Raw genomic sequence first — 24,742 nt, forward strand, 5'->3', positions numbered from 1 at the left:
AGGATCTCTAAATGTGGAGAGCCATGGTGGAGTACGAAAAGGTACGATTGAATTTTCCATAAAAAGATAGTGAATAAATAGAAGCTGAATGGCTCATGTCGCTTTATGTGTATGCTTCTGTACGCATGAGTGTTTGTAATACAATTGACGTATAGTGCACAAGTTTAGAAATTTGTGGTCTGGTTCATGCTGACGGTACCATGCCACCCATCCTCTTACGATATGCACTGTCGTTGTTGTTTGGCTAGTCGTCTGTTTTGTAATTGGAACACATGTTGACCCCGAAAAACACCAAATTTACCAAGCATGTATCCACACTGACTAGATTAGCATAATGAACACATGCCTATGTGAGTTAACAGCTCCAAATATGCCGGTTATGTGCCATTGTGTGCTTCTGATTTTGCCTGGAGATTCAGTTTCTGATGGACCCCCTCTTAAAAAAAACATTTGAAGACGGGCATCAAGGACACGCTAAGAGCTACCGATACCGGGTGATGTCGCTCCAGATTGGTAGCATGACATTTGCCTGTCATTAGCATTCATCATATAGACCACATGTGTCAAAGTGGCGGCCTGGGGGCCAAATCTGGCCCGCCGCATCATTTTGTGTGGCCTGGGAAAGTAAATCATGAGTGCCGACTTTCTGTTTTAGGACCAAATTCAATATATATTCAGTATAGATATATATTACATTTCCTGCTTATTCCCCTTTTAAATCAATAATTGTCATTTTTTAATCCATTTTTTCTGTGTTTTTAGTTCAAAAATAATTTTGTAAAATCTAAAAATATATTTAAAAAAAAGCTAAATAAACATTGTTTTAGATTTATAAAAACTGAATATGCAGGGCTTTTAATCCAGTTATTTTAATCCATTTATAAAAAAGAAATCTAGATATTATATCTAAAATGGTCCAGACACATATAAGATGTTGTTTAACCTCAATACTCTTCAGCCAGGTGGTGACATGGCATGTGGTAGCAGCTTTTACAGAAAACCTGGCAACTGAGCCAAAATCACAGAGCCTGAGTGCCTCCAGTGAACATTTTGGCTGGAATACCAAAACATCTTTTTTAGGCATCCAAAGGAAGTACCACAAATTGTATTTGCTCTTTATATATACTTACCTTGTGAGTTATTGTCATCCACTCATAGCATAAATCCCAAAAGGCAAAGAATCAATGCTAAAGCATTGGGGTATGATAAAGTGCCACTACCATTAGCTTTTATCTCAATAGTTTCTCATTAAAAATCATGTAATTAGAATGCACTTTGCTTTGATTGGATGGACGTCAAACACTGTCAATGGCAGACAATAAATGAAGTGGTGTCTGACCATTATAGCAATTACTTTACATTCAAGTGAGCATGCAGCAAAAATGTTTCATATTTGTAGAGTATAGTCCAATAATTATTTTTTTTGTGCGCCACTAATGACTGATGTCACAATAAATATCAAAGAGAACTTCTTTTTCATTCACTTGAACGGTGATTAAAGCTGCTTGTAACAAATGGTCATATAATGACTAAAATCACCTCCATCTGTGGGTTGGGGTGGCGTTCGATACGCACGTTTGAATCTCCTCCGTGACCTTTGTCAAATGTCACCTACAGAATGCCTCTCCAATCTTCTGCCTCACTTTCATTTCACGCCATCTATAATAAGAAGTCATAAAAAAATCTGCTTTACTATCAGTGGCACTCATAGAGAAGAATCACCACCTCATTACCGTCTCCGTTTGAGGGCACGATTATGGGATGGAGCCCGTGGGGAAAGGTTAAATTACACATGGATGCTTCTCTTCCTGAACCCCCCTTACACCCCTTTAAAAAAAAAAATCTTTCTCACAATAAAACCAGAAAAGCATCCAATAGTCAAGTCCTCCACCAAAGTTGAACTTATAAGTATAGTTGAACGGTGCTCAGACGTTTGGTCGCTGGTCTTTTGGTTGCCGGGTCTTTTGGTCGCCGGTCTTATGGTCATTGGTCTTTTGGTCGCTGGTCTTTTGGTCGCCGGTCTTTTGGTCTCCGGTCTTTTGGTTGCCGGTCTTTTGGTCGCCGGTCTTTTGGTCGCCGGTCTTTTGGTCGCCGGTCTTTTGGTCCCTTTTGGTCGCCGGTCAAATGGTGACAGAGAGTTTACTGTTGAAGCCAGCTCTCAAAATTATATTCACGAGAGAGTTTAATATCTAAGAGAGAGAGGGAGAGTTTAATATCTAAGAGAGAGAGAGAGAGAGAGAGAGAGAGAGAGAGAGAGAGAGAGAGAGAGAGAGTTTAATAGCTAAGAGAGAGAGAGTTTAATATCTAAGAAAGAGAGTTTAATATTTAAGTACTGTTTAATATCCAAGTACTGTTTAATATCTAAGAAAGAGAGTTTAATATCTAAGTACTGTTTAATATCTAAGTACTGTTTAATATCTATGTACTGTTTAATATCTAAGTACTGTTTAATATCTAAGTACTGTTTAATATCTATGTACTGTTTAATATCTAAGTACTGTTTAATATCTAAGTACTGTTTAATATCTAAGCAGTGTTTAATATCTAAGTACATTTGACCGGCGTCCAAAAGACCAGCGACCAAACGTCCAGTCATGTAGTTGAACAAGACTAAAAAATTAAAACATTAAAGCTCTCTATTTCACGACCATTATCCAATACATGTTATAACTCAACAATATTTATTTAAAGCCTTGGTTTTTTTTAAATCAAGTCTGGTATTCAAATGTCCATTTCGGGACACTGCAACCTGGCTGTATGCTCTTTGCTTTTAATGATCCCGCCCAGGCTGTGTTCCCTCTGTGATGAAACAAACCATTGTGTGTGTCCTCGGCCCAATATGGTAATCCAGGTTTAATTATGGGCCGGCTCTAATGAGGTTGTCTCTTGCGCCCTTAGATGTGGAAATGCATCAATCAGGGTAGACAGTGCGGAACAAGGACTCTCCTTTGTAGCTCCGTGTTACACGACGGCCTTAAAAGGCATCCAACAATAATCATTATAAATGATAAACCTGCACGTTCGTATTTCTGGGTCAAATATAATAAATGGAAAGTAGTGCAAATGTAATCATAAATCTGACTTCACCTTTAGGGTGTGAGATTAAAAATTGACATTAAAATCACATTTGCCCCACAACCCGGTGCCGCCTCATTATGGTTATTGCGGGATTACTGACGTCATGCTCATCACAGCAGTTGATACCTGTCTCCCTGACAGATGAATTCTCGTTCAGCCGAGTAATTACACCGGAAGTGCAAGTATGGACCAGGCAGCGGGAGGAAGTGCGCCTTTCAGACATCCTTGATTGTGCAACGGTAAGATTTGAATTTGCCATCATTTGCTGTGTTTTCCTCAAAAGAGCATTGGCCCCATGTTTTTACAAATATTTCAAAATGATCCCCCCAAAACTTAAACCATTTAATGCTGTGGCTCAGTCTCATGGCAAGAAGCAACTAGTCTGGCTCTAAAATGGACTTGCTGCTCTACGTACTCATTACCATGAACCGATATGGATTTTGTTACCATGTCGACGGAGAATGGAACTTGGGCATTGCAAGAAAATTATGACGGGTGCACCAGTTTAGAGCTTGAATAGCATGTTAAGCACTATACAGTCATACCTCTACTTACGAATGAATGCCTGTAGATATGAAATTTTCACGTTACAGAATTTTATATGCAATTCAGTGACTCGAGTTACGAAAAAGATCCAAGTTACCAAATCCCCCCAAAAGTAAATGCATTTCCTTCCGCTATTTTATTTTGAAAATATTGTTGCAGATGCTTTGACTCTCAATTTCGAACCTCGCTACCCTCTACTGGCCTCTCATTTCATCGCTCTCATTCTATCTCACATAAAGAAGATAAAAGCACTCCATTCAATTCAATTGGCTGTCTCACAACAACCACTATCCACGTTTCAAGATTCTCTCTTGCATATTGTCCACCTCAGCTAATTGCTCCCCTTAGAATGATTTCAATTTCTCATATTAAGTGATTGAAAAATGTAAAAAATGCATCGCAGCACATATTTTCTCTCACACACACGCATAGGGCACACCTAAAAGTCTAAAATGTACTACAAACTGGACAGCTTTCGGATATGGGCTTTTGCTACCACGCGGTGGACAAACATGGGTATTACGTCACCCATTATAACAGTTGTGGAGGGTACTATTTCAGCTTTCGTACGAAATTGCGACACTTTGACCAATTCTAAAGGGTTTAGTTGGTAGTTGTGTGAGGATCGTGGAAGGAATTAGAGAATTTACATATAAAATACTGCTCTACTTACAAAATTTCCAAGTTACGAAAAAAGCACATCTTATGCCATCGATGGCAGTGAAAAAAATAATTACTCGTTGCCAGCCATACCAGTGCAAGTGGATTTGATGTCTATTCCTGACAACACCATTGCATGAGTCAACCTACCATTTAAAATGAACGAAAATGAAAATCAAGAGTTATTTCTAGCACCTTGTTTATCTAATTGTGCTACCGGTGTGCATAAAATCAAAGCAGTGTCAAATAATGATCCATATTTCAAGTTGAGTTGAAGATCTGTCCAACGTGCTGAAAGCTGCCGCTCAGGGGGGCAAGTCACGTGACTGCGCTTCCTTGGGATCGTATGCGTCGAAACCAGTGCGCGCGCACACACTTCCACCCTCACAATGAGGGTCTCTCTCCTCGTGTGGATGCTCTGCTTTCATTTCAGACCCTAACAAGTGCGTGGTTATTTCTGGGATTTTTTTTCAACCAAAAAAAAAATCTTTCTAATGGGGGGAGGGATGCTTCTCATGCCTCAAAACAGGGGGAGCTTGCGCAAGAGCCCGCCAAATGCGAGTGTGGCTGCGAAGATGTAAGAGGCGGCAGTGCACGTCCTCCAGGGGGGCTGCAATATGCAGAAGGGCATGCGACTCAACGATGGTCATGTTACCTACCTGGCACTTTTGGCCAGGAAAGATGGCACCAGGCGCGGATGCCTGAGCAAGAAGAGCTCAGACAACACCAAATGGCACCCCAAGTGGTTTTGCCTACTGCAGAATATGCTCTTCTATTTCGAGAATGACTCCAGCTCGCGCCCCTCTGGACTTTACCTGCTGGAGGGATGCACATGCGACCGGGCACCCTCGCCCAAACTGACTCCCTCCGCTAAGGAATGTCTAGAGAAGCAGGTAGGATGATGGAGACGGATTTCAAATTTCAGGCTTTCTTTCGAATACCGATGAGTGTGATTGTCCACTTTAGGTGTGAGAAACAAAGCCTTCCAGTTTCCAGCATATTAAAGAAAACAAAGTTCCATCCAAACTTTTTGTAGGCTGCCATCTGGCGGAGGCGGGCTGCCCCTTCCCCTGCAGTTTTGACGTATTGATTCAACTCCCTGTCTTGATATTAATAGCATCCTACCTTGGCAACTGCGTCTGCCCGCTTCGTGGCGGCATGATTCAGCGGCTACAGTGCGCATATTGCCACTAAAGCCAGGAAAGAATTCATTCTATTCCTTTTTTTCTGCTTTTAATTGAACCAAAACACTTTGTAGAGCGATTCCATAGGGAGCTCAGTGGTTTATTGCTGGGTAAAGGAGGTTGCCAGCATGTTGATGATGGTATTGAGGAGCTTTAAATCTAGCAGATGCGGGAGAGCTGCCATGCCAGCTTCAGTATTCGGGAGTACAGTTTTTACAAAAGTGGAGTCTTCGTGGGTCTTTATTGTTATCTGACTGTGTTTTATAAGCCTGGCGGACCAACAGGTTTCTTTTGCACCTGCGTCAGGATGAATCTGTGCTACAAAAGATATGTATAAATGAATGCAACAATCTAGAATTGTTAACAGTAACTCAACATAACAAAGGATTATTTCTCTTAACCAAATTTATTTCGTTACATTATTTTGTTGTTTCCTCAATGGTAAATGTCTGTATAGAAAACCACGCTCAAATACATCTTTTGGCTGTCATGTCTTGAAGCGAAAGTTTCGGAGGTGTCACTTTATTTGTAAAATCTAATGGAAAATCTTTGGTTTCGCATGGCGTCATATCGCTTGGTTTCTTCTATAAGGTAACAAGTCTATGCCTATGTCTGATATTATTAGATATTATATTAAGTTGCTCGAATTGTGAAGCGTCTTATTTTTTCCTTTAAAAAACGTACAGAATCGTCTAGTTATCTTGTGCTTTGTTTTACGGTAGTCTTGATAACTATTGGCTGCCGCCCATTGGTCAGTCAGTCAAAAACACATCAAGATTGCAATATCGTGCTAACAAACTAGGTTATACCACCACCTCGTGGCAGGTTGAAGCATTGCATAAAACAACATTGGAAATAGAAAGGTATCCACCAAAAAAACGTTTCCATCAAATAATGTAACAAAGGACAAAATTAAATCTCAGTTTTTACCAATATATGGGAACATTGTAGCTACAGCAGTTCCTTATAAAATACATTCTTTAAAAACAAACCTTAAACAGGCCTGTATTGATGTAACCGACTGAGGTGAAATGAGGACACGGAGAGGAAATAACAATCCAGGTGTCTGAAGTGCATGCAGATCCAAGCAAAGATCGACACTTGAATCAATGAACAGCATACGAAGGTCATGAGAGACGACATTTTAGGCATTAAACCTCTTACATAATCCCACTTGACTGCTTTCACGTCGTGTGTTTGTGTGTGTAGATGTGCGAAAACTGCGGGAGGAAGGGCCGTGCGATTTGATCTTATCAATGTGTGACAGGGAAAGGGACATTGCTGCTAAATCGATGCCAAGCCAAATGCTGAACTCCCCCCCCCCCCCCCCCTTGCAGGGCTACAGTTCTTTTTATAGCCGCGCTCACTCCAAAAAAGAGCAATGACAACAAGCAAAAAAAAGCATCTTTACTCTTAAGTCTCTGATCAATTACCTCTCCTTTCTTAGTGTCGTCTTTGTAGTGTTCCACTTTTTCCCGCGCTATGCGAGCTGTGGCTAAACCCGTTGTTACCATGGCAACCCCAATTTGCATGGAGGAAAAAGTGCATTTGGAAATGTGAGAATATGAGTTGTTATTGTACGCTTGGAGACAAATGTGACAAATATGAGGTTGTGGCGGAGAATTGAAATGCAAAAGTGGGTCACAAGAAATACATTTCCAGCAATGTTATTTTATTTGAATGATTATCAGCTTGGAAAAAAATATATAATATATACATATAAACTTATAAACCCAATTATATTTCAAACTTATATCTTTACTGCTTCCCATTTTCCCAATGTATTTTAAAGACTTAATATTTGGCAAACTGGTTAAAGTAAGTCAAGTATTGAATACACAGTAACAAGAAAATACTGAAAAAAATATTTAAATATAATATTTTCAGTATTTTCTCTCTCTCTCTCTCTCTCTCTCTCTCTCTCTCTATATATATATATATATATATATATATATATATATATATATATATATATATATATATATATATATATATATATATATATATATATATATATATATATATATATATATATATATATATATATATATATTCAGAAAATACTTAAAATATATGTATTTTTCATACTTATACTTAATTGATTTTTCTTTTAAGAAATAACACGTAGTAGAATCTCAAGAGAAATCTGCAAAAGAAGCCAGTGAACAAATGTTATTATTCTGAGATGACATTGGCAGAAGTTATGAGTGTAATACACCACTTACCCTTTGTACAGAAATGTTATTTATTGGAGATATCATGGCATCTTTCTTACTACGTATTAAAGAAAATATAATCTCTTTCTGTCACTGTGTATCTTTCCTAGTACTACTTTACGATCACATTTAATCATGACAACCAGAAGGCTTTGGAGTTGCGCACAGAAGATGTCAAGGATTGTGATGAATGGGTTGCCGCCATCATACAGGCCAGGTAAAAACCTCAATGTACTGCTTGGAATACAACTTTTTATTTGAAAACTGCTCAATGCAAGTGCGTAACCCTTTGATTTAGAAAAAAAAAATTGAAGGCCTACTTGGCAAATTTTCGAACAAGTTGTAGAAATCCACTTTGTATATATTTATCTAACAAGAAAAATGAAGTGAACAAGGACACTGGGATTCAAACAATCTCTAAATGTCAGCACTGTGCATTTGTTGGTGAAAGGTCAATTTATGAAAAGTACTTTGTTTAGTACTCTTTCAATACTACACAAGTTGGCTAGTTAGCTCAAGTGCAGCACAATTTTAAGAATATTTGCTTTCATTTAGCTGAATCCTAACCTACTATAATATCAGTGAGTTTTATTTTGTATTATGTTGTTTGGATTAGATTAGATAACTTTATTCATCCCGTATTCGGAAAATTTCACTGTCACTGTAGCATAAGGGTGAGAATACAGACACAGAAAACTATATTTTAGAGATAAATAAATAGGTATTAAATAAGTAAACAAATAAATAAGTGAATAAATAAATGAATTAATGAATGAATAAATACTTATATGAATATATAAATCAATAAATAAGCCTGTTGCCGAAATACATATGTATACATACACATACATATATATATATATATATATATATATATATATATATATATATATATATATATATATATATATATATATATATATATATATATATATATATATATATATATATATATATATATATATATATATATATATATATATATATATATATATATATATATATATATATATATATATATATATATAAATATACATACACATACATACATACTTACACATAGATTTACATGTATACATACGGTTGGTCTTAAAATTTACTCATTTCTTTCATAGATCCTTCTTTATCTTATTTTCTGTTAACATTTTTTTACTTGAAATTTCAAGTTCTCCCAACTTTTTTGTAACAGCGTACACAGTTGAACTGCTGGAGTAAGCAGATTTTATACAAAATTGTTTTTAACAGCGCAATACCAGAGCCCATGTCCCCAACAGCCAAGATGAATGCATCAATGCATTAAAGAATGTGTCACTGTAGTTACAGGAATCTGGCCACAGAGCACGAGACCCTCATGCAGAAGTATCTGCACCTACTACAAATTGTTGAGACAGAGAAAACGGTTGCCAAGCAACTTCGACAACAGATAGAGGACGGGGAAATTGAGATCGAGAGGCTAAAATCAGAGGTAACCTGCTTTTGTCTGCAGAAAATAAACAGAAAGGATGCATCCATTTTTTTTTGTCTTTGAACATTAGATCGCTTCACTGCTAAAAGACAACGGGAAGATCCAGTCTAATCCAGAGGTATCGCCTAGTGATGACGACACTGAGATCCAGAAGATCAAAAAGGTAAGGGAAACATAACGTGCGTACAGATTTGGGAGACAGTTAAAAATAATTAAAGGAATGAAATAAATTTCACACTTCTTCACTGTGAAGAGCTCTTCAGGCTGCCTGCATTGGAGCAGCTGCTCTTCTTGAAAGCTCTTTCCAAAAGCACATCTCAATTGAAAATGTCTGGGTCAGAACTGATTAAGATATTTGGCTGCCATCGACGGGAAAATTGGCCCAAATGTTTGCCGTCTTTTAGAACACATTCTCACCACAGGTCCAGAGTTTCCTACGAGGATGGATTTGCCGCAGGAAGTGGAAAACCATCATCCAGGACTACATCCGTTCACCACATGCAGAGAGCATGAGGAAAAGGAACCAAGTGGTATTTAGCATGCTAGAAGCTGAGGCCGAGTACGTCCAACAACTCCATATCCTGGTCAACAACTTCTTGCGCCCGCTACGCATGGCGGCAAGCTCCAAGAAGCCGCCGATCACCCATGACGACGTCAGCAGCATCTTCCTCAACAGGTGAAATGACTTAAATAGCACCCAAAAGCTTTACCTATGGTTTTTAAAAAGGAAAATGGTCATTTACGTAAGGTTGTTTGTTTTGTTAGTGAGACCATCATGTTCCTCCACCAGATCTTCTATCAGGGCCTGAAGGCTAGGATAGCAAGCTGGCCTACACTGGTGCTTGGTAAGAGAGATGAATTATTTTTGTATGTTAATGAAATAAGCTTTTTTTTTTTGCTCCTAAAAAGTTTGTGTTTCTTTCTGCTAATCACATTAATACTACAGTGGTACCTCAAGATATGAGCTTAATGAGCTCGTATGTCGATTTTCTCGTAACTCAAACGGAAGTTTGCCATATAAATGAACTAAAAACAAATTAATTTGTTCCAACCCTCTGAAAAGACACCAAAAAACAGGATATTGGATTGGAAAACACTTTTTGCATGGCCGCGCGCTTGTAACATAACTTGAATATATTTAAATGAACTCGGATTACGATGCAGACACACTCAAAAATAAGTTGAATCTAACCTTACACTAAACTCAATTCTAATTTAGCTTTAAATTGTGATACCTTTCTTTTTCCGCCTCCACCCTGACTAAGATGCAACCTATCAAGGGTTGTTTGCTTTTGTAGCCCCTTCAAAATATTCCCAAAATGATGCACACAAATGTCCTTACAATAGGATAACACACGACCAGTCGCCAACTTGCCCGGAAAGTAGAATTCCTCTCGTATTGGCAACGGGAAAAAAAAACATTTAAAAAAATGCAATGCTCCGCCCAGTGCTCGTAGAGACATTTAGCATTATGAGCAGCCTCTCGCGTCTGGTGTATGCTCGTATATTAAAATTTGTCTTGTATCTCAAGATAAATATTTGCCCGAAATTGCTCGTGTGTCGGGGCACTCGTATGTGTTGGGTCTGAAGTTACAAATCCCCATACTTACCAACCGTGCACAAAGGAAAAACGAGGCATGAGACTGTTATATTTTAAAGCAACCGCGCGGCTGGGAGAGGTTGGAGGCGCGAGTCCACATGGACTCGCGCACGGCTCAGCGGACCTTCTCCTCTTCCCAAGTCCCATGTCGCGCTTTTATTAAGTTTCAGCAATGATGTCATGGAAAAGGTACAACAGTCACTGAGACATGTTAAAGACAACATTATGATTATTGACAGGTTGTTCTTTGTTATAGGGAATTTGGATGTCACGAATCCTTGCATATAATCTTTCAATCCGTGTCACGGTTAAATGTCATAGGGACCATCAATCAATATTAGAATCATCAGTGTCACTACCATCATAGGTGTGACTAAGTGTCACTGTTTGGCTGCGGATTTGTCATAGAGCCAATAGGAAATATGTATGTCCTTTGAAATGCACTTATTAATGTTTTACGCAACTTTACAGTATGTCGAGGTACCACTGTATTAACAAAAGGAGTAATAGAAAATATTGTGCGAAAGGCTAGCAAACATTCGCTATTTTACAGTACTCGCATTGAAAGTTGTGCTGTACTCCCTGTGTTAATAAAAGACCACTTGACTAATGTTGAGATAAAACATTTATGAAGTTCAAGCCATCTGGCCACAGACTCTTTGTTCAGTAAATCTATCTCGACTTGTGCAAGAGCGCAAATTGTAAGGAATCGGCACTTCTCTGCTGCCTGCAGACAGGCGTCCAATCTGCTTCTCCTGTTGCAGCCAAAATCTTTGACGGAGACTTTAATCAAGCTCTCCAAACTGTAGATGAGTGTGCAAGAGTCACGCTGGTCTTTGCCAACTCCAGAGCTTGGCGTCATGTCGCTTTCAAAGGGACCCTTAGCTTGATTTTTAGCTTGCTTTTCTGTCCAAAGTCCAAATTTTCTCCTTCACTGCTGTCGACAGCGATAGACCTCAATTCCATGTTAATTAGGACACCAGGCATTAAATAATTGTGTTCCAATAACAATAACGGTGATAGCCACTCAATCATCTTGGGGTCGGAGGCCTGGCAGCAATCAAACAAATGACATCAGGAAAGTGTGTTTCCTTAGTTTCAGTGATATTGTTATCAATTTGACAAAGTCATAGTGCGATCAATGAAAATGTATTGATTTTTTTTTTTTATCACCATCAATGGCAGCCAGTACTTACCAAATTCTTTTGTAAGTTTTTTTTACCTTATAATATTTCAAAATATATAACTGTAACTATTCTTTTTAGTTATGGAGTTAAAGAAAAGTCATTTTTTTCTGTTTTCCTCCTCAAAGTATGTTTTCTCTCTCTCTTAATAGCGGACCTCTTTGATATCTTGCTGCCCATGTTAAACATCTACCAAGAATTTGTACGGAACCACCAGTACAGCCTGCAGATCTTGGCCCACTGCAAACAGAACCGGGACTTTGACAAGCTGCTGAAACAGTATGAAGCCAAGCCTGACTGCGAGGAACGAACACTGGAGACCTTCCTCACCTACCCCATGTTTCAGGTCTGCAAACCAAAGCCGCACTGCAGGATAGGCTTTGTTTTCTTCCCTCACAAATAACAGTAGTTCTGTTTCAATCAGTTGTTACTTCCTCAGCAGTGGAGAGATGTTGTTTTTATAGAGGTTCCAAATTCTGAGCATAAATCTGGACATTCCCCATTCTGGAGCAAATTATGAAAATATTCTTGACTCTGGCCTGCACAGGAATCTTAAATGCAGCCTACATAATTTTACACACTTCTTATATTTACCACTAGAGGGAGTTAAATACTTAACAGGGCCTCTCCATTAGCTCAGGGGTAAAAAGTTGACTTGTTGAAATCAATGTAGAAAACTGTTGAATTTCACAATTTTGTTTTACATAAACTTATACATAAAAATCCAGTGTGATAAATTTAGACTTCAAGTGGCGTCATTCGATTTTTCCTAGATCGTAAAATCGGGAAAAAAGTTTGGACACCCCTGATGTAAATCTCAAGATTTAGCAGGATTGTAATAGAATTTTCAGAGTGTAACTTGTCTAATTGATACTTTTGCAGGAACAAATGTTGGTCATTGTGACTTCTACCATTTTTTTTTAGCTGTCTTTATTTTTTCCTGCCAGATCCCTCGTTATATTCTGACCCTTCATGAATTACTGGCACACACTCCTCATGAGCATGTGGAAAGAAATAGCTTGGACTATGCCAAATCCAAACTTGAGGAGCTTTCCAGGTAAATATTTGTATTGTCAAACATTATAAAAACTAAAATATCTTGCCAAGACAAATTTCCAATCTAAAATGGATATTTTTATTTTTTTTTCCCTCCAGAATTATGCACGACGAGGTGAGCGAGACAGAGAACATTCGAAAAAATCTGGCTATCGAACGAATGATTGTTGAAGGTTGCGAAGTACTGCTGGACACTAGCCAGACTTTTGTGAGACAAGGTAGGTTTGTTTTATGACTATTGATTGACAAATCTTATTTACTCAGTTGATATATTTGACGTCAGTGATATCCAAGGTCAATTTTGACAAAATGAACAAAAATATTCACTTTTTTATTTAACCTATATTTATTTAAAAAGTAACACAGTCAATGTCCTCTTTTCATTTGATCATTTTTCTATATTTTTTCTATCAAATGTTGTCTTTTCGTTTTTTAGTTCGATTTTTTTCAATTACAGTAAAGGTAGATCTATAAATATATAAAAAATATTCACAAAGTGGCTTTGTTTTGTGTAATTGTAGTGCTTTAATATCTGCATTACTGATGATGCTGAACTTCTACAGGTTCTCTGATTCAGGTGCCCATGACTGAGAAGGGCAAGATTACCAGAGGCCGCTTGGGTTCGTTGTCCCTAAAAAAGGAAGGCGAGAGACAGTGCTTTCTCTTTTCCAAACATCTCATCATCTGCACTCGAGGCTCAGGGGGAAAACTGCACGTCACCAAGGTAAGGGCATCGTAAAAAGGAACTTATTTGACAAATCTTTAAAAAATGTTCATTCCCATTCACGACTGTAATAGCAAAAAATATTAAAATTCATGTTTTACATGTATTCATTCATTTTACCCCACAAAATGATCCCTTTTCTTATCCCATCAGAATATTAGCATCCAATAACTGCGAACATCTGTCATTTCGAGTAAAAGTAGTTCACATGTGGACATTAAATCAATAAATGTGTATCTTTGGGGTCTCCATCTTGTCATCTGTCTTTGTACATGGCTTTCAGAATGGTGTGGTATCTCTCATTGACTGCACACTGATGGAAGATCCTGAGGGCACCGATGATGAACGTAAGTTATTTTATTAGCAATTTGGGTGTATCAGAAAAAGATTAATTTCAATGTGAAACCGAAAATATCTTAGTTAGATCATATCCAATGGGAAAACTTTTACTCTGCATTGGGGGCTTGAAACTAAGCCTTTGAAACACAATGCAATATTATTAATTCAAAGAAAAAGAGGATTTTTAAACAACTCATTCACTGACAATATAAGGCGTTCTAATCTCATTATTTAATTTTGTTTTTAAGTTTTAAAAATAAACAATACTTGCATCATTAAAATGGTACATATAATAAGTCTACTCAGTTAATAGGAGCTCATCAAATGGTGCGCAAACTGTTTCGGTAAACAATGTTGATTGACTTTTAATCCAAACATATTTACAAACAATGTATTGTATGTTGTAAAAAAATATTTGAACTCCCCGTTTGGTGCAATCCAAGAGATGTTTTATTTTTTTATTTTTTACATTGTAGCCAAAGTGGAGCGCAGTGGCCAGGACACTGAGCACCTGGACTTCAAAGTCATAGTGGAGCCTAAAGATGGCCAGCCTTACACGGTCATCCTCGTGGCTTCATCACGTCAAGAAAAGTCTGCCTGGACAAGCGATATCAGCCAAGTAAATAAACACTTTTATAACCAATTTGGACATGACAGGGAAGTGAACTCACTAGTTCTCTGACATTTCTTTTTCCCATTTCCCAACCCCTATTTTTACAGTGCATTGACAACATCCGCTGCAATGGTTTGATGATGAACGCATTTGAGGAAAACAGTAAAGTGTCCGTCCCGCAGATGATTAAGTAAGAGTCACACCATCCATTATAGTTACACAACTGTCACAGAATACCTAAAACAATAGGGAAACATGTTAACCTTCTAAGAATGCTAGTAACGGGACAACCACTGTAAAAAATGTCTTACAGTAGTGGAAAGAATGGGCCCTAGGACACTAAACAGGCTGAAGACTGTCTAACTCGACAACAAAATGCATATTAAGTCCACAATTAAAAGAAAATTAAGGAAGATGGCAACAGAATAATAGATTTAAGGCCTTCACCTCAAACCTATCAGGAAGACTAGTAAACCACTTTTCTCGTTGCGGTCTAATTTTACACTTTTCATTAGTGTCCACCACCTGAAAATTGTGAAAAGTAAGATATTTCTTATTCTAGTGCACTCCATTCCCACAGATCGGACACCAGTTTGTACTGCGACGACGTGGACATCCGCTTCAGTAAGATGATGAACTCCTGCAAGGTGCTGCAGATCCGCTACGCCAGCGTGGAGCGCTTGCTGGAGAGGCTGACCGACCTGCGCTTTCTCTCCATCGATTTCCTCAACACCTTCCTGCACTCCTACCGTGTTTTTACCAGCGCAGATGTCGTGCTGGACAAGCTCATTACCATCTACAAGAAGCCCATCAGTGCCATTCCTGCACGGTGAGCATTGAATTTGACTTTTAGGAGTTTAAGATTTTTCATTGGATATTTTCTGTGCCATTTCGACTTTTGTGGAAAGCCAATTTGCCTTAGCTGAAAGCTTTAGCGCCTCCTAAATTGATCATGGATTTTTTTTGTTTGGCCATACATCCAGTTTTATGAAGGTCAGTCCTAAATATAAATGGCGCCCTCATCCTACAACAACTTATTTGCGTTTGTGAATGATTGAAAAATGGATTACTAAAAAAAAAACACTTGTTGCATTTCACCTGTTGTTAACCTTCAAGAAGCCAAAATACCAATAATGGACAACCTTTGCCAGCAAGGAAAAACTTGCACATTCCACACTTCCAACTTTTAACCAGAACTTCAAACCGTACAATCCACGAGTTGGAAAAGATCACATGTTTCCCCCCTCCCTTTCCACTGTCCATCTTTGGTCGTCACGGTAGGGTCCAAAAGCGGACCTGACGCTCCACGGGAGCCCACCCACCTTTCCTTTTACCCTCCTCTGTCTCTTGCATTTTTATTTCTCTTTCCACAAGTCTGACCATCCCTCTCTCGGCTGCGCTGTCGCCATGACAACCCTTTACTTTGCTGCAGGACCCCACCCTCTCCTCCTTATCCTCTTCTACCCTCCCTGCCTCCCGCACCCCCCCCCCCCCCCCCATCTGCAGCAGTATTAAATGTTGATGGTGGTGTTTGGTACTCCATCACCTCCCTCCTTTTTGTCTGCAGCTTCCACCCATCCACGTTCTCTTTGACCCTCCTTATTTTTCACGACTCCTCTTTCACTTTCTTAACAAGTCGCGTCCTCAACGCCTCCTTCTTATACTGCCCTCTTCAGTGTGGAGCAATTCACTATGTCAGTGACTCCAAACTACCTCTCCCACCTTGCCTGTCTCTCACCACATTTCATTGGGCCTTCTCTGGCCCGGTTGCTGTTGGCAGCGCCCGTGCCTTCTAACGCTGTCACTTGACAGACTATTTATAGGCCTTCAGAGGGGGTGGCTCTTAGTGCAAGGAGGATGTTGTCTTAAACAATGTTGCTCCTATAAAATAACATTTAAAAAAAGCATAAAAGAAGATAATGGCGTTCTCAGATGGGCTATAAATGTGCTCCCTTTGCATATGCAACACACACACACACACACACACACACAAACTGATGTACCTTCCATGTACGATTATAAAAGTGCTCCAAAAAAGTGATTGTAGTGTCTAGTATTAAAGATCGTACCGGATGTTTAGTCGACGGACGTTTGGTCCCAGGACGTTTCACCGAACAGACCTTTAGTCGACGAAACATCCGGGTAACATTAAAGATAATATGTATTTGTGCTAGCACCATGTAGTGATAGAAGATTAACAGTAACTAAATTTAGTGACCCAAAATCAACAAGAAGTGAACAGTAAATGCCCCTCCCTACCCCGACAAAAAAAATCGACAGGAATTGATCACTTTGCCACCAACTGCACATAAGGGTTTTATTCTCCGAATAATTTGACCTCAAACCTATCGAGCATGCTTGGGGTAAACAGATTTTTGGCCTGAACCTCGCTCAAATCTTAGAAAATAAAACATGAGGAAACTCAGACCTCCTAGAAAATTCTTCATGTATACCTCATTTGTAAATTGGATATTTAAAGATGTCTTCGCTCACAGTGCTCTGGAGCTCTTCTTCGCCAGCAGCCAAAACAACAAACTTCTTTACGGCGAGCCGCCCACGTCGCCACGCGCCAGCCGCAAATTCTCGTCCCCTCCACCGCTGGCCATCACTAAGACGTCGTCGCCCAACCGTCGCCGCAAGCTCTCGCTTAACATTCCCATCATCACGGGGGGCAAAGCACTGGACCTGGCTGCCCTCAGCTGCTCCTCCAATGGCTACGCGAGCATGCACTCCGCCATGTCCCCCTTTGGGAAGACCACCCTGGACATCAACAAGCTATTTGTGTCCAGTACCATCGCGAGCAAGATCCCTGATGAAGGAGATACCAAAGCTGAGAGCAAGGCAGATGAGCCGGTGGCTAACAAACAAGGTCAGACTCAGATTGTTACAATTCTCAGGCATTTATTTAAGATGTTACAGTGATATTTGCCAATTTCTTAAAACTTTCAATCAGTAAACATTTAATTTCTGCCTTTTAAAGTATTTTCATTTTAATAATAATAATAATAATCGCATCACCCCTGAGCAGATCACTTACCTCTCACTGTTCCTCACTTACCTTCAGTCAGCCAGTAGGAGGCAGATCCCCGCCCAACGTCTTTTCATGTTACCTCACCCCAAAGTTATTACACAGAAGGGATTTTGTGTCGTGCTACCGCAAGTTTAGAGTCCTGATGGATGTGGGGAAAAACTGTCTTTCAGCCTATTTGTCCGTACTTTGTGAGACCTATAGTCTCTGCCAGAGGGCAGCAGCTGGAACACAATTATTATGGTGAAGAAGCACATAGTTGAGGATTTCCGTGGTTAGCCACCAAAGCACAGGTATTAAACCTGCTATGTCATTTTGTGTGGCCCCACGCAAGCAAATCATGTAGAAATTTTAAGTGTCATAGAAATGTGGGCCAGGAAAAATTTAAGGGCAGTGCATGTAAAAAATATATATATATATATATATATTTTTTTTAAAATGGATGAATGGTATATGTGTAGTGTTAAAAACTGAAAGAAACTCTTACTCTATCCTTGGGTCATCGGTCCAGATCTGTCAGTCCGGGAAGAGTGCCACGAAGAACCATGCCAGACTGATGAGACGGAAGCGGAGATGTCTCCCCCGAAGTCGCCGTCGACCCCCAAGAACATCAAGTCAAAAAATAGTGGTAATTTGGGTGATCATTTATGGCTCTTTTGCTATAGCTATTTCCTGGTGGCTTTCTGTTCATTCACTGCCTGTCGCTTTCTGGGAATTTCTAAGTCACTTTCTATTGATCTTACTGCTACTGTTATTTTTGGGGCATTTCCACGTCACTTCCTGCTGATTTTCAGGCTTTTCTGCATTTATTGCGTTAAATGCGGCAAGAGTGCACGAGTAGCAACTTTTTTAATGTGGAAATGATCAAGTCTGAGGAAAAAAATGCAAATACGTCAGGGCTTGTCGGGAGAGAAGCGAAAGCAAACAAACACCCACATCTTCTCGGACCTGCTGTTACCACGCGGAGAAGGAGCATCCACCCAGTCGGCAGTCAGGCACAATTAATCCCCAGTGTGCTCTCCTCCCACAGTGTTGGATACAAGGGAAGCCAGTGCCGTGCGAGTGTAGGTGGAAGGAAACCTTGTACCTTAGCAACCATGTGCGTGTTCTTCTAATACCGCCCCCAGTTCGATGGAGAAAGGCACGGAGGAAGTATGAGGGGGCGGCAGAAAGGCAAACACCATCACAAACGCAGGACACGCGCACTGGTTCAGCCTAAGAACGCCCTCCAGTGGGCGCCATAATATTTCATTATTTCATATATCCAATATTTAATATTCCATATCTAATTAAGGCAAGGGTGTCAGACTCGGGTTGGTTTCGCGGGCCGCGTTAACGTCAACTCTATTTCATGTGGTTCGGACCATTTTAGATATAATATTTAGATTTTTTTTAATAAATGGATTAAAATAACTGGATTAAAAGCCCTGAATATTCCGTTTTTTATAGATATAAAACAATGTTTATTTTAGCTTTTTTTAAATATATTTTTAGATTTGACAAAATTATTTTTGAACTAAAAACACTCAAAAAATGATTAAAAAATGACAATTATTGATTCAAAAGGGGACTAATCAAGAAATGTAATATACATCTATACTTAAGTTTGAAAAGAGTTGTGCATTTTTTTTTCCAATTGGCTGATAAATGTTGTGTGCCTAGATTTTTTGGGGGAATTCTATCATGTATGAATTGTATTTCAATGGCAGCCAATGATTAAATGAGTGCCCTTTTAACATTGAGTTCTTCTTTCCCCGCAGAGTTTTCGCTCTTCTCCTTCAACAACAGCATGGTGGTGTCATCTTGTCGTGAGATGGACAATAACCGCAGCGCCCTCTCGGCGGCCTCGGCCTTCGCCATCGCTACAGCTGGCGCCAACGAAGGCACGCCGACAAAGGAGAAGTATCGCCGCATGTCTCTCGCATCCACAGGTCAGATGGAAGTTTTTCTTAGTGTCTTCAAAGCGTTGGCTGTGTTTGAAAACATGCATAGTGAGCTTCAGATTGATGCCAGAAGCATCATTTTCCTACAAGATTTCCCTAAAGAAGGCAAAATTTAGCCCTTGTTTCAAAAAATACAAAATGTTAAAAAAATTATGCAAAAAATATCCATTTTGACGGCGGCAAATACTTTTTCACACGTTGTATTTGCCACCAATTTTATTTTGTAGAACCTTTTAGTCTACTGAAATTCCATTTTTGTATCCAATTATAATGACTATAGATTTTTTTCTAAAATGCAACTACATTTTCAATTTTTTGCCAGGTTTTCCTACAGACCAAAGGAATGGTGACAAAGAGTTTGTTATCCGAAGAGCAGCCACTAACAGAGTCCTGAATGTACTGCGTCACTGGGTTTCCAAACATTCCCAGGTACTCCCCCTACATTTGACCTTTTTAAAAAATGAGTATACAAAGCAAGTATGTTTTTTGTTGATATGCAGGACTTTGACCTCAACTTGGAACTGAAAACAAGGGTAATTGCCTTTCTTGAAGAGGTGATGCATGATCCTGAGCTCTTGACACAGGAAAGAAAAGCTGCTGCTAATATTATCAGGTGGCTTTCCTTTTATAATTACTTCAGTACACACTGATATGATACAGATGAATTCAGAAAATGAATCATTTCTTACTTTTGGACAGTATGTATGTTTAGATTTCACGAAACCGGTTTTACACCAGCATTATCCACTGAAGAATTCTTGCCACAGACACATTTTGAACTTTTTCCTCACTTTGTATGCAGGACTTTAACTCAGGAGGACTCCGGAGACAACCAGGTCACGTTGGAGGAAATCATTCACACGGTGAGAGGAAAGAAGCCACTCGCTCAGCATGCTTCATTGGCGTTTGCTATAATATCGGGTATGTGTGTGTGTGGGCATTTGTTGTAGGTAATGGAGGAGTGCAAGAACGAGCCTTTTGAGAGCCACTCTGCCCTGGAGATTGCTGAGCAGCTCACTTTGCTCGATCACTTGGTCTTCAAGGTCATTCCATATGAGTAAGCGCAACCAAAATCACTGTTGTTCTATGCAATGTTCCCTCTAATTTTTCATTGGTCTGGCAAGAAAGACAACCTCCCTGAGCGCACTGAGTACCAATCATCATTGCTCGCTATGGGCGCACCAGTATCACACCTGCCATAAGCAAGTGCATGTCAATGTTCCCTCTAATTTTTCATGTAAAACATGCTGTAAAACACAAAAAAACATAAGAGTAGACAGAGTTACTATCACTGGCTGCTGCGTAAACGGCGCCGTCATGGGGAAGGGGGACAAAAAAAGTTTGGATTTTATTTACTGCGCGCTATATGATTGCTGCTGCGCAGAGAAGACGAGAGTAATGTGCAATTGCGCACGCGCGCAGCTTAGGAGGGAACATTGGTTCTATATCAGATGTGGGCAAACTACGGCCCGCGGGCCACATTTGGCCCGTTAGGCTTTTTAATCCGGCCCGCCAACGTTGTCCAAATGATGTTTTTTTTTTTTCCAAGATGGCGCCGTCACGCGGAAACCAGTGGCAGTAGCTCTGTCCACTCTTATTTGTTTTTTTTTGTGTTTTACAGCCCCTCTATCTTTTTTAATTGACATTTTAATATTTATTAATACATTCCTTTTTACTTTACTTTGTACTTTTTACTTTAATGAGGAGTGATGAGTATGTTAATACTTTAGTCCTTGTTTTCTGTCATGTTTCATATGTACTGATAACGGATGCACTTTTTTATTTCTATCTAATCTTGTGTTGACCCGACCCATCTCTCAAATTTTTAAAGTCAATGTGGCCCCCAGCCGGAAAAGTTTGCCCACCCCTGTTCTATATCCTTATATCCAAAATAAGTAGTCATCTACTTACAGTACTTTTGGATGTTTAGAATTTTAATGGTGCTGGTAATTCGTAAGTGTGCATTTCCATAACGACCTGATTATATATTTCTCCCCCATTAAAGACTATGAAATCTACAAATGGGGTCTTTGTAGAACACAATCAAAACCTGAGACACTTTTTCGCTATCTATTTTCTAATGTAGGGAGTTCTTTGGTCAGGGATGGATGAAGAACGATAAGAATGAGAGAACTCCGTACATCATGAAGACCACCAAGCACTTCAATGATGTACGTCCAGCGTAATGTCATCGCCAGGCTGGACAAAAAGGTGACCGCACTTTGTGTACTTTAGATTAGCGACAGGATCGCCACGGAAATCCTACAGTGGGATGACATCAACATGCGAGCGGCGGCCATCGAGAAGTGGGTGGCGGCGGCGGATATTTGCCGCTGCCTGCACAACTACAACGCCGTGCTGGAAATCACGTCTTCGCTCAACCGCAGCGCCATCTTCCGCCTCAAGAGGACCTGGCTGAAGGTCTCAAAGCAGGTATAAAAAAAGGTCAAACAAAGAAGTTTTTCTCTAGGGAATTTCAACGTAACATTTTGTATGATTTTCCTAGACTAAAACGGTGATTGACAAGTTACAGAAGCTAGTGTCATCAGAAGGTCGCTTCAAAAATCTGAGGGAGGCGCTCAAGAAGTAAGATTGTACACAGAGAAATTTGGGGTTTTCTACAAAAAACTCACAAAGCCCCATTGTAGAGAAATCCGCTAACAGCAGATTTTTCTTTTTTGCTCAAAAAATAACAATAAAAATGTTAAGCATCTATGGTTGTTCATCTTTATAACAGACCTATGATTCAAAATAAAGCAATCCAGAAAATGAGATGAGATGCCTGTGGGCCCACCAGGCTTATAAAGCACTGGGAACAATGCAATTGTTTTTAATCCCGAGTTTTTAACCACTGTTCGTGTGCCCAGCTGCGACCCGCCTTGTGTTCCCTACTTGGGCATGTACCTGACCGACCTGGCGTTTATCGAAGAAGGAACACCCAACTACACTGAGGACAACTTGGTCAACTTTTCAAAGATGAGAATGGTGAAGGACATTTTCAGTAGACTGTCATGTTGTTTTCTATCTGACAATAAAGGACTGTACAACAACATTGTGAAGTAAAACGCGTAGTTTGGGCTTTCAGAGGATGTTAACGTGAAGACATGTTTCTTTTTATTGACGTCAACAGTATATTTGCACCCTTAACTGCCAGATAATGTATGGATATTGTAGCATTACATTATGAGACCAATTATTGTGCTATCATCTGAAAATGGTACTAATCTATATTTCCTGTTTTTCAGATATCTCACATCATCAGAGAAATTCGGCAGTTCCAGCAGACAGCTTATAAAATTGATTGTCAACCAAAGGTGATTGTGTTATTCAATTCTCCGCTTTACAGTAATGTTATTGTCAGCAAATGAATAACACCGCCAAAGTCAGGCCATTTGTTCACGTTAACATCTTTTTGCGACGCTAGGTGGCGAGATACTTGCTGGACAACATCTCCGTTTTAGACGAGGAACGTCTGTACGAAGCATCTTTGAGAATCGAACCCAAAACGTCGTCATGAATAAGCTGGTCAGATGTTCAATTAAAGTGTATAGGATCATTCTTTTTCTCTTATCATGTACATATGGTATTATTTGTATTAGAAAATGTAGGCAGTGACCTTCTATGTTCTCCACAATGTCACCTATAAAGGCTAAGTAGAGGTTTTATTCATATAGTCCACAGTATAATGTTATTTACGATATTAAAAGCAGTACACTTTGATTTTCACTTTAACACAAGAGAACATATTCCTGTTCAAATGTAAAATTCTTGAGTATAAATTTAATCCATGTAGTATATCTATTTTGGGCTCAGATTATCCAACATTTGGTCAGCAGCCTTCATGTCCCTAAATGAACGTTTTGCCTTAAAAGCACTGCTGCCTTTTCCCCAGGTGTCCCAGCCTGACCATCAAATCAATGATTAATACTAATACAGTACCAATAATCGCATGAGCCATTATCACATTTGATTTTGAGTAGATTGAAAACTGAAAAAACGGAATTACCGTATTTCCTCAGATTGTCCAATCCGCTTTAATCTGCCTCAATTAAAAGTTTACTTCAAAATACGTGCATCTTCACCATAAAATACACAAACAAACATAACATCTATAAAAGCTAATTTTAAGTGTAGCCAACTGTACAAAAATTAATCTCATTCGTTATGGTTTTCTTTCGGAGGGCAAAAATTAATCAGCTTTTTAACATCTCGGGAATCAGCAGACAAAGTATAAAATGAACTATAGAAACATATAAAAATCTTCAAAAAGAAATACCTACATGATGAATCCCTTTCATTTTCCAAGCAAGTGCATGAGAATGTTTTTATGACTAACATTCTTTAATCTTACTACCTGCGGAAATACAGTACATATTCTTGGTTCCTTCAACCAAATAAAAACCTGGCCAGTTTCATGTAGCTGACAAATAAAATACTGCATTTTACCTGTGGGCAAAAACAACAACAACAACAACAAAAAACAAAAAAAAACACAGTTTGGCTTTGGCTTCTGCCCACTTTGAACGTAACGCGACGTATGTAGCAAATTTAATTCCCAACATTTGGTGGAGGATTTCCTTCTTTTTTTTCCAGTGTATCATACTTTCAAGCCTTAAATCCTAAAAAATAGATTATTTATATACAATATATACGCCGCAAATGTATGTATTTTGTTGTACTATTTTGCCAATGAAACCTATGTATATGTTTGCCCTGTGTACAGCATTATGGAATAACAGTACCTCTCTCTTCTGCTTATAATACTAAAAAAAAAAAAAAATAGTAGTAAAATTGTCTTATCGGGATATTTCTATATTTCTGTATTTTTACAGGCTTTGTATAGCTGGGAGCCTGAAGCTTACGTGGTGGTATGCATGTTCCACTTTTTTCACGTGTTAAAAATCTATATCTAGCAGCAAAGAACCCTAACCCACCAAATATTTGCAATACGCACTGCTGCAGCGACCAATCGTGTGCCAACAGCTTGAGTCAGTATTTGATTTTTTTTTCATTTGGATCTTTTTGGCAATTAAATGAAAATTGTATTTTTCCTGGTTACCTCTTGATAATAAATATTTTCTTTCTAAGGGGGAGAAAATGCTTTGT

The 24,742-nt window shown here is 39.1% G+C and overlaps 1 protein-coding gene across 2 annotated transcripts; it reads left to right on the top strand.

Moving 5' to 3' along the window:
* Nucleotides 1–24,721, top strand: LOC144194284 (ras-specific guanine nucleotide-releasing factor 1-like). Of its 2 annotated transcripts, XM_077713226.1 has the most exons (28): nt 1–41; nt 3,220–3,317; nt 7,795–7,901; nt 9,002–9,149; nt 9,220–9,312; nt 9,572–9,825; nt 9,915–9,994; nt 12,086–12,279; nt 12,881–12,990; nt 13,089–13,207; nt 13,553–13,713; nt 13,997–14,060; nt 14,529–14,671; nt 14,773–14,855; nt 15,246–15,494; nt 17,161–17,534; nt 18,205–18,321; nt 19,454–19,624; nt 19,959–20,065; nt 20,137–20,249; nt 20,439–20,499; nt 20,587–20,693; nt 21,723–21,807; nt 21,872–22,069; nt 22,143–22,222; nt 22,504–22,621; nt 22,882–22,950; nt 23,061–24,721. In XM_077713226.1, exons 4-28 carry the CDS (start codon nt 9,036–9,038, stop codon nt 23,151–23,153), a joined length of 3,357 nt encoding a protein of 1,118 aa, XP_077569352.1. In that variant the 5' UTR covers nt 1–41; nt 3,220–3,317; nt 7,795–7,901; nt 9,002–9,035; the 3' UTR covers nt 23,154–24,721. The 2 variants fall into 2 exon arrangements, with proteins under 2 accessions (XP_077569352.1, XP_077569351.1); XM_077713225.1 differs by lacking the exons at nt 1–41; nt 3,220–3,317 and adding an exon at nt 4,638–5,177.
* Nucleotides 24,722–24,742: the final 21 nt, after the last annotated feature.

This window comes from Stigmatopora nigra, chromosome 3, assembly GCF_051989575.1.
Source record: "Stigmatopora nigra isolate UIUO_SnigA chromosome 3, RoL_Snig_1.1, whole genome shotgun sequence".
Taxonomy (NCBI): Eukaryota; Metazoa; Chordata; class Actinopteri; order Syngnathiformes; family Syngnathidae; genus Stigmatopora; species Stigmatopora nigra.